Here is a 15,735-nt window from a genome sequence, read left to right on the forward strand (position 1 = left end):
CTTTTCTACTTTCACATTGCTGTTTTTTGAATGCACAATAATAAGGGCATTTGTTAACTTTGTCTATTATATATGAAAAACTGTATAATATAATCCTGACTATCAATAAAAGGGGCATTTCGACCTTTTCATTCATGGAAACATCCTTTGTTTATTTTGCCAAATCCCAGAAGCAGTAAATCCGACCATGGCTGATAGTTTCTCGGTTGAATTCCTGTCTCCTAAACTAGGACGAACGAACTAACGAGACCACCAAGGTGACCTGGTCACCCTCTGCAGCTGCTGATCGGGGTCACTGCGACCTTTAAAAACGGGGGGACACCGCGTGTCTTCTAATGTAGATCCAGCGTACCCCATGTTTTACTAACGAACAAGAAGAACCAGGCGCCCAGCACCGCAGATAACAGCCCTAGCGACCTTAAGGAGGGCACTGAGCAATTCTCCAACGCCCCCATCTCTCACACTCACCCAACCTTGATCCGGGCTCCCTATGTGTGGGACCCGAGAACTACCTTGCCGGGATATCATTCGCATGGGCTGGTACCGGAAGTGATGAGATATGGCTGCATGTAGGTTATTTGGTGGCAAAGAGAGACATTTCTGAGCGCTGTTTTGCAACCACCAGTGGTGGTCCACCACCCACAAACAGTGGCGTAACGAAATTTGAGGAGGCCCCTTTGCAAGATGCATGGAGGGGCTTCCACTCCGAATTTTTGCAGAAACTCTCGACGAAAGTACTGTGCTAAGGGGGACCCCTGCGGCTGGGCCCCCCCCGCACCGCTGGGGCTCCGGGGCCTGTGTTACGACCCTGTATCAATAGCTTATATTAAACCTTAAGTAAACGTGTATCTATTGGTTTATTTAATAAATACCGTAATAAGCTGTAACTTGTTAGTGAAATGCCAAACAAATACTAAACAAGCATTGGCATAGCCAATAGGTCTCGCCTTTGGGACCTTACAAGTATTTAATTAACACAATATGCTTGGTGCAACATCAACTGTTGAATGGCTAAACACATATAATGTCCAAAAGGCGAGACCTATTGGCTATGCCAATGTTTGTCTTTTTTGGATCCATTTCACAGGGAAGCAACTAAATGAAAGAAGGAAAGAGACGTTGTGAACCTTTCGTCAAGTCACGGTTTTCAGTAAGTGAGTAGCAAGACAGAAAGAGAGGGAATAATAGGAAGAGATGGGGGAAGGGGACAGCTGCCAGGCCAGAAAAGAAGAGGACATTGTCCGTGTCTTCTCTGGGCAGTAAGGAAGAGACAGAGTCTTTTTCCTTCTCTGCCCGTCCCCGAACGGCCACCAAAGCAGAGCCTTATCTGAATACCTTTGCTATTTCTTCCGTCCTGGGAGACAGTTTTGAAAAGAAAAAGTAGGGGAACGGAATCTTTTTAATAAAAGAAGTAGGGGTACGCCGTGCCCTTCCGATCCCGCTTACTGCGTTAAGGGAAACTTGCCCTGTAACAATCCTTAAAACGTGCACTGTGCAAACCAAATCATTAAAACGTTTTATTTCTTAAAAAAACAGGACGGTTTCTTTCTCCTGCTCTTTTCCTTCCCCTTTTCCTTTCACCTCCTCCTTTCACCTCCTCATTGTCACTGCTTACCCAGTTACCCGCATTATGGTGTTATTTGTTATTTTTCTTCTTCCTGGGGTCTGAATTTTCTTCTTTCATTCTTCTCCCCTTGTGCTTATTTTAAGTCCACTCGTGGATTATTATTTTATTCTACTCGTGTATTTTCTCTTTCCCTGTATTTTCGTTTACGTGTCTCAGTATCAACGAATGGGAGTCTGCAGGCTGTCAACTCTTCAGAGCCTGTGCTGTCCTCAAGAGCAACCAATGGAAACACGCCGGCTGTCAACCAATCCAAGACTGCTCTGTTCTCAGCAGCTACTAATGGAAACAAGGCGGCTGTCGACCAATCCGAACCTGAGTTGCCATCCGGAGCCACCAATGGAAACAAACAGGCTGTCAACCAATCCGAGACTTCGCTGTTCTCAGCCACAACCAATGGAACCAAGAAGGCTTTCAACCAACCCGAGCCTGCGTTGAGCTTAAGAGAAAGAGAAACGAAATTTAGTTTTACTTCCGGCATTTCTGAATCATGGCGGGAGCAGTCGCAGCTCAGCTTGTGAACCTCAAGGGAGAGATCACTTGTTCCATCTGTTTAGATTATTTTACTGATCCGGTGTCCATAGAGTGTGGACACAACTTCTGCCGCTCCTGCATCACCCAGAGATGGGAGGGAAGAGATGCAAACTTCTCCTGTCCACAGTGCAGCGAAATATCTCCTAGGAAAAAATTCCGACCCAATGGACAACTGGGGAACGTGGTAGAAATTGCAAAACAGCTTCATCTGCCCCCAGAGAGGCCCCTGGGAGACAACCTGTGTGAGAAACATGAAGAGAAACTGAGGCTTTTCTGTGCACAGGATCAGAGGATGATATGCTGGGTCTGCCGGGAGTCCAAGGAGCACAAAACTCACGCAGCAAGTCCTGTAGAGGAGGCTGCAGAGGAGCACAAGGTATATCTGGGATTTCAGGGATTACACAGTCACACTATGAGTAACCTGTAAAGGAGTACAAGGTGTGTGTTTTTTTTTCTATAACCACAAGTGAAGAGCACAAGGTGTGTCTGGAAATTCATAGGACACTAAGTCACCTGGTGCTCCACATCAATGTGCATCCGGAGAGCACCAGCTGTGTGTGCAGATGCTCAGAAATCACATCATCCTGTGCGTCCCATGGAGGAGGCTGCAGAAAGGCACATACAATGTTTGTGGATTTCAAATGTTCACAAGCCACCCTGTAGGTCCATACAGGAGACTGCTCAACGGTCGGCATTATGAATGTGGGCTGCCCGGCGTCCACGAAGGGGACCCGCCTAAGAGGGCGACCCCTTTAGTGCCACATGATGGCACAAGGACAGCCCAGCGTTGCGAGACCCCTGGGGGCCCTGGAGGGGGAGAGGTACAAGTTCCTACCACCGCCCACCTAGCGGCAGTGTTGCCAGATTGGGCTAGATCACGCACAATCATGGCTTCTCCCTAATATGGGAATTGGTTTGGGGAGATGGGGTCGTGGTCGCCCTCCGTGACCCTTTTCATTACCTATGCGCAGTTTCTGCACAATCGGCGAACCTCTAGACTATACCAGCCTGATGGTTAAGCTGCTGGGCATTAATCTTTTGACATACAAATGAACAATTCCTGTCAAACTTTCGCAGAGAAAATCGTTCACCTTTCTAAATAGAGGCATTTGTAACAGTGGTGCTCAGTTTCTGTTATCTGCAAAAAGGGAGCATTTTTGCACAGGCTAGTCCACTTTTATCTGAGAAAAAAAGCGTTGAAAATGGCTAAATGTGCATGTTTGTAACAGTTTCTAAAGAAATCAATGACCGATTTCCGAATGATCTTGTTACATCGCTCATATTTCAAAGCGCCGCTCATGGAAGGTGCACTGTAAGCACTGGGAGAAAGGTGCAGATAATGAAAATCATAAACTGATGGTTGCATGTTTACCCGAGGCCTCCACCCTCTCCCTGTATGCCCAACTGTGATCCAGAGTACGGGGTGAGGTGGTGGGAGGGGAGAACAGATGATGCACAGATTCATCTAAAGGACACTCCTCTGATACAATCACAGTTGCTCAATTAAAAAAAGTTGGTGCTGTAGTCCAGGATTTATCTTAAAAGCGTGTCACCTGTTATGCCAAATGCTGGGCATTCCAAAACCTAAGGAAGCCTAATGTTGATCTTCACGCCTCTTCCTCCATCGTCTGCAAATCCTTTCTCTTATTCTTGCAGGGTATTTTTCACCATTTGTCATTTGTTTCGTATCTTTCTGCTCCTTCCCCGTTTCTCCTTTTGGATTTCTTGGGTCTTGTTCGAAGTATGCAGATAAAAAATAAGTTCTGCTCTCCAGAAATAATTTGTCGATGACCAACACTTACAAGCACTGGTACAATTTAAGCTGCAGCTGCAACACGTGGCATTTAACTAGACAAATAAAAACCTTGGATCTGTTCATGGGAGCGTATTGGCCTGTTCTCACTACACCTACCCATAGTTTTAGAAAGTATTTTAATGTGGTGTGAGAAGAATCTTTAGCAATAGCCTTGAGCACAAGATTCCATCTAGCCTGCTTGACTTGGACTCATCGAACTCTTATGTACCCAAACCTCATTTTACTACTATGATCTCGAGAGACTCTTCCCTCTTCCATCCCTCCTTCTGCTCATCTGAAATCTCACCTTACTACTATACTCTCCCAAATAACACGTTCTAGACCCTTCCCTCTTCTATCCCTCTACTATACTTTTCAATCCAAATAACAGACTCACATGTCCACCTCTCATATTTCCCTACACTAATCCACCACTAATACTTTTTGGGTTCAGGAGTAGTGTGCTACTTTCTGAAAAGCACTTTGACGCCTCGTTAGTTTTAGTAAGCGCTATATAAATACAATATGCCTGCGCTGACTGTGAGCTCTGCGCTTCCCTAAAAGAAGTGTGACCAAACCGCTTGAAAAGTGCAGTTTTGTCACACACATTTACACAGACGCATCTCAACTATCCTGCCTCTTTTGCTCATCTGCATTTTCAGAAGCTTGTAAGAACAGTGCAAGTTTAACCGTGATAAACTTTCTTACACAGGGCGGCAGATGGAGCATCTCGCTATGATACCGTTTAAAATTCTCAACTTGCGTAGTTACTCAAACCTGCAATTTGTCATGCAGGAAAGTCATGCTTTTTTAAGTCATTGATCTATATATCCATCAGTTTGTTAGACCGTTTTACAGGTGGAGAAGGGTAACCAAGCAAATGTAAATAAATATTAGGTTGTTATATTTCCAGTTTCGTGTGTCAAAATTGCTTAAAATACACCAGACCTGCTGGCTTATAACTGGGGAACCAGGTGCCAGCCTCGGCGTTGGCTCAACATGCTGTGAATTTGGCAAATAACGTAATCACCCAGTGCATGAAATAAATAATTAAATGTACCCTTGAGTATTGTTACTAGTGTTCAAGTAAAGCCCTCCAATACCTCCGGGGCTAGTTTTCGATATACAAAATGGCAAAAAGAATATGAATATATATATATATCTCAAGCAATGGCTCCACCAGGCGTGCCCCATCATACCTGCTGTTCACTGTGTATGAAGAGGCTTCTCTTCAAGACCACTGAACTGTATTTCCGACCTGTTCAGCATTTTGTTGTTTGAGTCATTGCACCTGATGCACTGAGAGGTTGTCTCCAAGTGCATAGAATGCATTATTTGTGTTTTTACCTGCCTGCAACCATCAGGTCATTCGTGGCGATGATGGGCAGGAAGAGCAACGTTGGAACACTTTCCCTAAGTGGGCTAATTTGCCTCCCATATAGTTCTTCTCCCGTAGACGTGAAGGTGTTGTGGTAATGCTGAGTGGGACAGGGTTTTCGACTGTGGAACTGGTTTAGGTCCCACCTACTTTAAATTAGGCAGAGCGGTGCTTAATATGTAAAATAATAAGTGCCCGGGCCCGAACCAGGAGTCCACTGCAGCTTGCAGCACCCATCGCCCCCATTTCTCTCGCCAGCAAGTGAGACAGTTCAGATTATTGAAATCTCTGTTTAATAAATTGTTTCTCTGCAGCCTGTGCCATACTAACAAGTCAAAAAATGGAGAAAGGGGAGACCAGGAGCCTATTCAGGTCCAGTGTCCATGCTCTAACAGGTCACGTTTATCAAAAAAGGAGACACTGTTCCAAGAGTCAGGTGTGTACTTTTTTCATGTAGGAATATCTACGAGTCAAGACTCCAACGATCTGAGCACTAATTGTAGCCATATGGTTGTTACTAGAGTACCTACACTTTCATTGGGTTATTTTATTTATTTATAAAGTTTTATATAGCACGGACTAGATCCTGAAGGATATCCGAGCGCTTTACAGTTGTAGGGAAGGTAACAATCAGATCATGAGTCAAACATGGGTAGTTAAGTAATCATAAGATCAATAGTTCATGCATAAGAATTCAATTATAGTCCAGAGAGGACAAAGGGGGCTACATGAAGTAGCGTGGTGATAAAGGGTATTAAGTGAATAATCTAACATGAATAGTAGTCAGAACTATAGTAAAATCTAACCAGGAGTTATATGGTGCTTATACTAAACATTAAATCAAGTGGTAATCCGCTAATAAAACATTTACAATCCTAGGTACACACGTGCTGGGGAAGAAAATGTAACAATGATTTGAGGGGAGAAAACACAAAATCCTGTACAGGAAAAAACACCGCAAGCTAATCATAAACGGGGGTGAATCATACTATACAGAGACCGACGCCTTTTGGGCAGAAAATAAAGTACAAGAAAGGTATATATATTGTCCCTCCTATTAAGGTAAGAACTTCATGAGGAATTTCTTTGCTTCCAATTTGAAAGCGGCTTTGGAAGAGATCCTCCGAATTTCGGGTGGAAGAGAGTTCCAGATTTTAGGATCAGATCCACAGAAAGCTCGGTGGAAAGTTCTTTTTTTTTTTTTTTGCGGAAGCTCGGTGGCTTCAGGAGGAGGGAATTAGCACTCCTTGACGATCTACCTCCTCCAGATAGCTCTAGTTTTTGTGCAAGGTAGGTAGGAGTTTTGAAGTGGAGGGCTTTGTGTGAGAGGCAGGCAATCTACAGATGAATTCTAGCTTCATAGGGTAGCCAATTTAGTGATTTTAGAACCTGTGAGATGTGTGTATTATGCTTGGTGCCCATGATCAATCTGGCCGCTGCGTTCAGAGAGGCCTGTAGGGGGGGCCAAAGAGTATTTTGGGAGTCCACAAAGCGTGGCACTGCCGTAGTCCAGTCTCGGTAGGACAAGCGCTTAGAACACTTGCTTGAAATCTGCTTGCGATAGAAAAGGTTTCAGATTCCTGAGTGTTCTTAGAAGGTGGTTAGTTCCCTTGCACACGTTGCTGATGTGAGACTTCATATTCAGATGCTTGTCCAGAGTAATTCCTATGGATTTAGCTGAATAGATGATGTGGGGGGAGCAGTTGAAGGCGGTTAGTTGGTTCACCATAGATCGATATTAGGAGTATATTTCGGAGGAGAAATGAGGAGGAATTCTGTTTTTGAGGTGTTTAGCAGGAGGTGGTTCATAGTCAACCAGTTTTGGTTAGTCAGGAGGGTAGAATTGAGCGAGGTGATGTCCTCCGGAGAGGAGATTTTCAAATAGAGTTGGGTATCGTCTGCATACATGTGGAACCTAGTGTCCAAAGAATTTAGAACATTAGCTAATGGTTCCAGGAACAGATTGAAGAGAATGGGAGATAAAGCGGATCCTTGGGGAACCCCCATGATGACAGGGGATGGCTGGAAGAATGAGTGGTTTGCTTTAGCTCTTTGGGTTCTGTGTTGCAGTAAGGACCCAAACCAATGCAGCACCTGACCTGAGAGGCACATCATATGTTCCAGAATGAATAGGAGGTTGTCATGATTAACAGTGTCAAAAGCGGAGGAGAGGTACAGTAGGATAAGGAGCAGGATTCATTTCGATCAAGCATTGTCAATATATCATCAATCACGTGAGTGAGGGCTGATTCGGTGCTATGACCACTACGAAAGCCATATTGATTTTGGTGCAGGAGGTGGTAATTTTTAATGTGAGCACATAGTTGTGATTGGACTCATTTCTCCAGGAGTTTGGCAAAGGTAGGAATACTGGAGATAGGTCAGAAGTTGTTAAGATCTGTACTATCGGCTGTGGGTTTTTTCAATCTAGGCGTTACCTGTGCCTCTTTGAGGCATTTTGGGATCATACCTTGTGACAAGGAAGCATTAACTATCTTTGTCCAGAAGGGGGTGATTTTCTCCTTAAGTAATTTGAAGAGGTTAGGTGGTAACGGGTCATTGAAGTGATTGGATGGGTTGATAACCCGCAGTACCTATTTGATGTAAATTTCGTTAAGGGGGGTGAAGGTGTCCCAGGACGCGTTGTTCTTGATACCCCAACTAGTTGGTGTTGTTGTTTTGTCAGGAGCAACCGGTAGGGGTGCGGGTTCATTGGGTGGCAATAGTGGCTTCCTGGTTTCCAGATAAGTGATGATAAGCCTATTTTTTTTCTGTAAAAAAGGCAGCCAAATCAACACAAGAGGGAGGTATGATGTCTGAAGCTGAGTGAGTGGGCTACCTTCTTCTCTGAGGACCCTTCCACACACGTGCACCATCACACCTTACGCCAGGTCCTGAAGAAGCGCCATTGATCCCACCTTGTAACAGTTACTTGGGTACATTGAGCCCTACAGTAACCCACTAACCCGTTTTTAGGTCTCGCCTCTCAATGCGCATGCGCATTGAGCGAAGCGAGACTATAGGAGCTTAACCCCTTCAGTGCTGCGCGAATTTCGCTGCAGTGCTGAAGGGTTTAAAACGCTATTGACTCATGACGGAAATGTTCCGTCATCAGCACCGGAGCACCGACGCTGATGACGGAACCGTTCCTTCATGAGCATGCAAGGGGTTAAACAGACTTTAACTAACTGGCGATTTAATGCTGTGCCCGTGCGATTTTAGGTCAATGTGCAAGCGCATTGACCTAAAATGCGCGTGCACAGCATCAAATCGTCAGCCATCTGTTGCCCAGCTTGGTGCCGCTCCACCCCCTGCGGCATCAAAGGCTTTCACGGCCGGCCGTGCTTTCAGTTTTACGGCCGCCGCCAGGCCGTGTCTCCTTTTTAACTTGTTTAACGAGTCAGCCCCTGAAAGCTCTAACTAGCGGTAGTTTCAACAACATTTTATGGATTAAGACTTTAGAGGGAAAGCAGGGCCAGCGGAATGAGCCAGCATTTTAGATTGCTGCTGCTAAAACAATCTCGCTTTGTAAGTTCAACCATTAAACTCGCAGCTAGCTGCACCTGGAAAGAAAGAATCCAGTCTCTTTTAAATCTCCTGCGCTGCCCAGCCCCCCTCCCAGCGCTGCATTGCTCGCATTTCTACTTCCTTCGTGCCCGCCCCTCTTCCCAGCGCTGCCTTGTTCTTATTGTTATGCTCCCGAGGCACTAACTGCTATGCCGTGTACTGCTTGTGTGCTTCCCGGCACTTTTGGCTCCCTGTCTCTATGCCTTATGCTCCTCCTTGTTTGAGTATGACTCATACTCCCCATGTGTCCGAACCGCCACCCGCCTCGAGGGGCCCCCTCCTCTCACGAAGGTGACATTCTGCTCTGCCCCCACCTGTGCAAACCAGCTCCGGCTTCCCTCGCATCTCTCACTGTATAAACTCCCCTCCTACCGCCCCAGACAGTGTCCCCCCCCCCTCCCGTACAAGAAATGAGTCATTCCTGTAACTGGCATTGGAAAGATGAAAGGCGGAGTGCTAGGTAAACTTTCGCCGTCTCACCCCTGCAGACCAGATTTGAGGGACCGCCCAATGGCTCATAGCCAGCCCACCCCATTCTCCTTATCTGAAAATTCCTTCTCTTGGAGGGTCTAGTCCCCCGGCTCCCCCCCCCCCCCCCCCCTCAGCCCTGTAACTAGACCTGTCGCTGCCTCTTCCCGTGGCTGCCTCGCTCATTAACTCTAATAAAAGAGAGGGACCCTAAGCGCCAAAGGGGTAGGGTTCCAAAAAGACAGTATGTAAAAAAATAGAGTCCCCTTTGGACAAATTATAAGCAATCAAACAGATTTTACATATATCATCATACTCCTTAATACATTCATACAGCTTTGAGCAACACTAAAGATGATGCGAGAAACAGTCAGAAATCATAAAAAAGTACACAATTTATTCTAATAAAACATTATTTCCACATAAAAATAACAATATAACCTGATATCATACATGCAGGTATTAATCACATAGTGGGAACAAAAACAGCACACTGGTTAAAAATAGAAACACTGGTTAAAAATAAGGAGGGATACTGTGGTCCAGTTTCAGTAAATCATATTCCAATTTTGTAATTTTTTTGTGAATATATCTTTCAAATTGGAAACGTTGTATAGTCCACAGATTTAATGTATCCCAATACACAAGGGCATCGATGCGTTTCGGTTTTGGCAAATTAAATTCCAGGCCAACAACTTCATCAGGATAAAATTCTTAACAATCCCACAATATAAAGAAATCTGCAACAATATAAAAATACAATATCAGAAACATTGGCACTAATAAACTATCACTAACTAATTATGACATCATCCTATTGTTGCTCCTTTCAAAACACAATAGTACCCATACCACATTAATAACACATTCAACTATACAATATGTACATCACATTCCAACCTGGAGAATAAACTATAAGATTCCTAGGTTCTAAGACTGATGGATATTATTCTCAATGTATAAATACCATCCAGTTTAAAAAAATATTGAAGGACACTGTATCTCAATTTGTAACAGAGAATGACAACACCTTAAATATCTATTTCCATATTTCACGGATTTTAAATCGTTATATTTCAGGATCCATTACCTTGTTTGCTTGAAAATAGTAGACTGAAATTGGTCCTTCCAAATACTAGATATCAAAATAGGGAATCAGAAAGCGTATTCCCCACTGTTCTGACCTATGAAATTCATACATATAATAGGTTAGATAGTAATCAAAAGGGAGTTCTTTAAGTAGAGCTAACCTCCCCACACTATTATTGAGAAGTTATGGCTCACCCATGAGGACTTTTGTATGGACTTCGTCTCTCAGGCTTGATCAGTATTGAAAATCAGATTGTATGCCACATTTGTTGGCACTTCGTCCGGAGCACATTGTTGCTAACGCCCCCCTTACCACAACACTGCTTTTTTATATATATTTTTTGTGCAAAATTAGAACCCTCACACACACACTGCACCCTCACACACACACACTGCACCCTCACACACCCTACCCACACACACACCACACCCACACACCACACCCCCACACACTCTGCACTCTGCACCCTCACACACTGCACGGTGCACCCTCACACACTCTACAATGGAACATACACTCCAAATACCACTCAGTGCCACATAATTACACTCCACATAATTACACTGCACTCAATGCAACATACACTCCAAATACCACTCAATGCCACATAATTACACAGCACTTCATGCAACAAACACTCCAAATACCACTCAGTGCCACATAATTACACGCCACATAATTACACAGCACTCAATGCAACATACACTCCAAATATCACTCAGTGCCACATAATTACACACCACATAATTACACTCTAATGAATGCAACACACACTCCACACAATACCACTCAGTGCCACATAATTATGTTTCCAAATACCACTCAATGCCACATAATTACACAGCACTCAATGCAACAAACACTCCAAATACCACTCAGTGCCACATAATTACACAGCACTCAATGCAACATACACTCCAAACAATACCACTCAGTGCCACATAATTACACGCCACACAATTACACTCCACTGAATACAACATACACTCCTCATAATACCACTCAGTGCCACATAATTACACGCAACATAATTACACTCTACTCAATGCAACATAAATACACTCCACATAATACCACAGTGCCACATAATTATATGCTACATAATTACACTGCACTCAATGCAACATACACTCCAAATAATACCACTCAGTGGCACATAATTACACGCCACACAATTACACTCTACTGAATACAACATAACCTCCCCATAATACCACTCAGTGCCACATAATTATATGCAACCTAATTACACTGCACTCAATGCAACATACACACCAAATACCGCTCAGTGCCAGATAATTACACACCACATAATTACACTCTACTGAATGCAACACACACTCCACACAATACCACTCAGTAACACATAATTATATGCTACATAATTACACTGCACTCAATGCAACATACACTCCAAACAACACCACTCAGTGCCATATAATTATATGCTACATAATTACACTGCACTCAGTGCAACATACACTCCAAACAACACCACTCAGTGCCATATAATGATATGCTACATAATTACACTGCACTCAATGCAACATACACTCCAAATACCACTCTGTGCCACATAATTACACACCACAAAATTATACTCTACTGAGTAAAACATACACTCCCCATATTCCCACTCAGTGCTACATAATTACATGCCACATACTTACTCTATACTCAATGCAACATAAAGACACTCTATCTGTCTATCTATCGCCCTCACTGTATCGCCATCACTCTATCGATCGCCCTCACTCTGTCTATATATCTATCACACTCACTCTATCTATCTATTGCACTCACTCTATCTATCTATCGCACCACCACAGCATCACTCAGGGGCACCACAACATCACTATGCGCTACCACAGCATCACTGAACGCCACAGCATTACTCGTAGCCACCATATCACTCCGCGCCACCACAGCATCAATCTGTGCAACAATTCTACAACAACTGGTTCAAATATGTTCTCTCAATGTTTCAAGCTTTATTACAAAGGTCACAAAAAGAGGTTAATATTTCACTTCTGTTCTTGGATTTTCTTCACAATAAAATACAATGAACATAATCTTCACAGAAGTTATTTACAAAAGCTATTGCCATTATAAATTACAATAACTTTTAGTTCAGTATTAATGATTAAAAAAATTAAAAGCCATTGTTATTTGTAATATCAATACATCTAAGTCGCGTAAATACAACACATATTGCATTACAAATGCTATAGGTGTCACATTTGTGAAAGTTAAGACTATGGGCATTGTAAATGCCAAAGCTATTAATTTCGCTATTTTCAAAACCAACACACAAATAAAAAAATTGTCATTTACAATACCAATTGCTCAAACTTTCCTAATGCGAGACCTATTGCATTGCAAATGCTTGTTTTTTATCCTACCAAAGGTACCACGCCATTAAAGTCTCCCAAGTGGATACCCTTAGGTATTTTAATATTGTTTTCCCTTATCTTCACAGCACATACTTCACTCCCTCTATCCCAGGTTCTAGCTCACATACCCGCATTCACCTGTCGGCTTTTCTCTTAAAAGATCTCCGTAAAAGTGACCCTTTGATTAGGTGTCCCGTCGGGCATTGCAGAGCCGGCCCGACGAGGAGCATAAGCCCAGTGATGAAATATGACTCCCTTCGGGAAGTGTAAGGGCTAACAATAGAGGCAAGACCTGACCCTCCCCTTCGGGACTAGTTCCTTGAGACTGGAGATGAACATATGCCTCTCTCTCTCTCCTCCTTCTCTCTTTTTACAACTCTCCTTCCCACTTTTTCTCTCTCTCCTTGATGAGTAGGTGATAACTCATACCTGACTCTTGGATCAGTGCCCCCTTTTTGATATCTGTGCCATGCTACTACTAAGTGTGGGTGACATTATACTGTTCACAAGAAAGTGTCACTCATAGTCGCTGAATGTCACTCATATTTTCACTGAAATTAAGAAAATGTCACACATAAGCAATCTGAAACCTTGACTGCTATGTGGCAGCCTGCTGCAACACCAATCCCAAAGCATTTCAGCTCCGCTTGGAGCATTGATCACGGGAGAAATTAAATGAGTGTTGAGTCAAGCAAAGATTGTGAACTGAAATCTTTTCAGACTTAGCAAGAGCGTACATTCTGCGCAGATCACTTCTGTAAAATGGTCCAGCCACAAATCTCCATTTACTGCCTGCTTGACGCTGGCCCTGCCCCCTCTTCCTTAAAGTAGCAACATTGGGCTACTTTTTGGTGGGCTGTGGGCTCGAGAATGCTTAAAAAATCTGACAACGCTACTTTCAAAAGGAAGAGAAACTAAACTTTGTTTAGCTCTTACATTTCTGAATCATGGCGGCAGCAGCTCAGCTGGGGAACCTCAAGGAAGAGACCACTTGTTGCATCTGTTTGGAATATTTTACTGATCCTGTGATGATTGAGTGTGGACGCATCTTCTGCCGCTCCTGCATCACTCAGAGCTGGGAGGGAAGAGATGGAAACTGAGGTACTGGGTTTTTCAGAACCGGTACTTAACCGGTAACCCAGCGGTGTCAGGGGAAACACACCCAAAGACCTCGAGTCCTTTTCCTGATTCGGACCACAGAAACTCAGTCTTCTAGGTGAAGTCAAGGATCGAATTTATTGGCCGCAACCAAGGTAACAAGCGTCCTAGAAGTACAACACACAGGGAGTATGTTCTCAGGAGACTGTCGCAATTTACAAAATCAGGCTTCTCTTCTTATACAGAATTTTAAGCTTCAGGCAAACATTCTTGGTTTTACAGTAGATCATTGACATAACTTCTATACATGTCCATATTTCACTTCGTCCGGCCCATAACAAATCACCCGGTGAGGCCCGATCCTTTATCAGATATCGGTGGACCCCCAATAAAGACGGGCACCTCCCCATCATAAAGCAAGTGGAGCAAAAGAGTAAAGACAGATGTGGGCAAGATACGGCAGGTGTGTGCGCAATGAGAAGGTTTTATGGCCGGTTGAGCCCTGATGCTATCTTGCTCGGCCACTGGAGGGAAACTGACCTAACAGGTCCGGCCTGGGGCAATGGTTCCAACTGGCATAGGTCATGGAAAAGTCGATTAAGGTGTACGTGTCCTTCTGAGATCGAATTCGGCTGGATTATAAGCCTATGTAAAGGGCAACTCATAAAATGGCCGCCATACATAAAATGGAAGCCGAGGGTTCTGAACGAGAGTGACGATTCCAGAGTGAAGTCGTCACTCGAATATGCTGAAAATACTTGTGCATGATGTACTCGTCATTCTCGGTCTTTTGATACTAAATTCGTCAATTTACGACGAAGTTTTATTCTCGAGTGCAGACATATTACACAAGTCCAGATTTCTTCAGTACTACAATCCCTCCTTTTGCCCTTACATAGGCAATTAATCTATCCTCATATTAATCGGAGTCCAGATCCATATTCCTAAAGTCATTGAGATGTTGCTGTAACATCATCCTAGTATTTAGTTCATCTCTTGATACAGGCTTCCTTACACATGATGTAACACAGAGGCCACATATTGCAGGATCACACTGTGCACACAGACAGAACAGGAAAAGAATGGCTAAGACCATCCCAATGACCATCAGAATTTTCCATCCCCAGGCGGTATCAGTTCCCAGAACCAACCCATTAATGACCAATCTCCTTTATCCACATGAATAGATTCGGAAATCTTGTGTAATTTGGAGATGGCCCGGTACACTGTTGGAGCGTTATCTGGGATGAAAATGCAACAACTCGATTGGATCAATCTACATACTCCACCTCGGTCTGCAAGGATGACATCTAATGCGACCCTGTTCTGAAGGGTCATAAGACGATCCGACTGGAGCTCAGCAGTCAGGTTACTAAGGGCACCAGTAGTTTCAATCACGGTGGACTCAACCACCCTTGTCAATTGCCTCATGTTCCTGCTGTTAGCCATGGATCCCCAGAACGGCAGAAAACCCTTTGCAAAGTCCCCAAATTCTTGACCTGCAGTGTCTTCTTTACTCAAGACACCTCGAACTACCCTTGTCCTGTGGTAATCTGCCGCTGCTGTGTAGGTGGGAGGTAACAGGAATGAAACAAAACATGAGCCCGAAAAGTCAGGGGGCAACCATGTATAGGCTCTATCATGGCAGATGAAATAAGTACCCTTAGCTGCTAGAAACGCCGGGGAAGTCTGAGACCCAAAAACATACGTTTCTGTACAGATACTCTTCCCTAGCTGAGCTCTGGGATTCTTGCCAGTACCTTGCAGACACAGGTGACCCTGATGGGG

The 15,735-nt window shown here is 43.9% G+C and overlaps 1 protein-coding gene across 1 annotated transcript in view; it reads left to right on the top strand.

The window, feature by feature from the left end:
• The first annotated feature begins 2,111 nt into the window (after positions 1-2,111).
• Positions 2,112-15,735, top strand: part of LOC144754220 (E3 ubiquitin-protein ligase TRIM39-like) — a 206,223-nt gene continuing 192,599 nt past the window's right edge. Inside the window, exon 1 of the mRNA XM_078641807.1 lies at positions 2,112-2,534. Within this exon, the coding sequence (XP_078497933.1) occupies positions 2,115-2,534 (420 nt within the window). The 5' untranslated portion in view covers positions 2,112-2,114. The remainder of the gene's footprint in view (positions 2,535-15,735) is intronic.

The sequence above is a fragment of the Lissotriton helveticus genome, chromosome 5_1, assembly GCF_964261635.1.
Source record: "Lissotriton helveticus chromosome 5_1, aLisHel1.1, whole genome shotgun sequence".
NCBI classification, from domain to species: domain Eukaryota; kingdom Metazoa; phylum Chordata; class Amphibia; order Caudata; family Salamandridae; genus Lissotriton; species Lissotriton helveticus.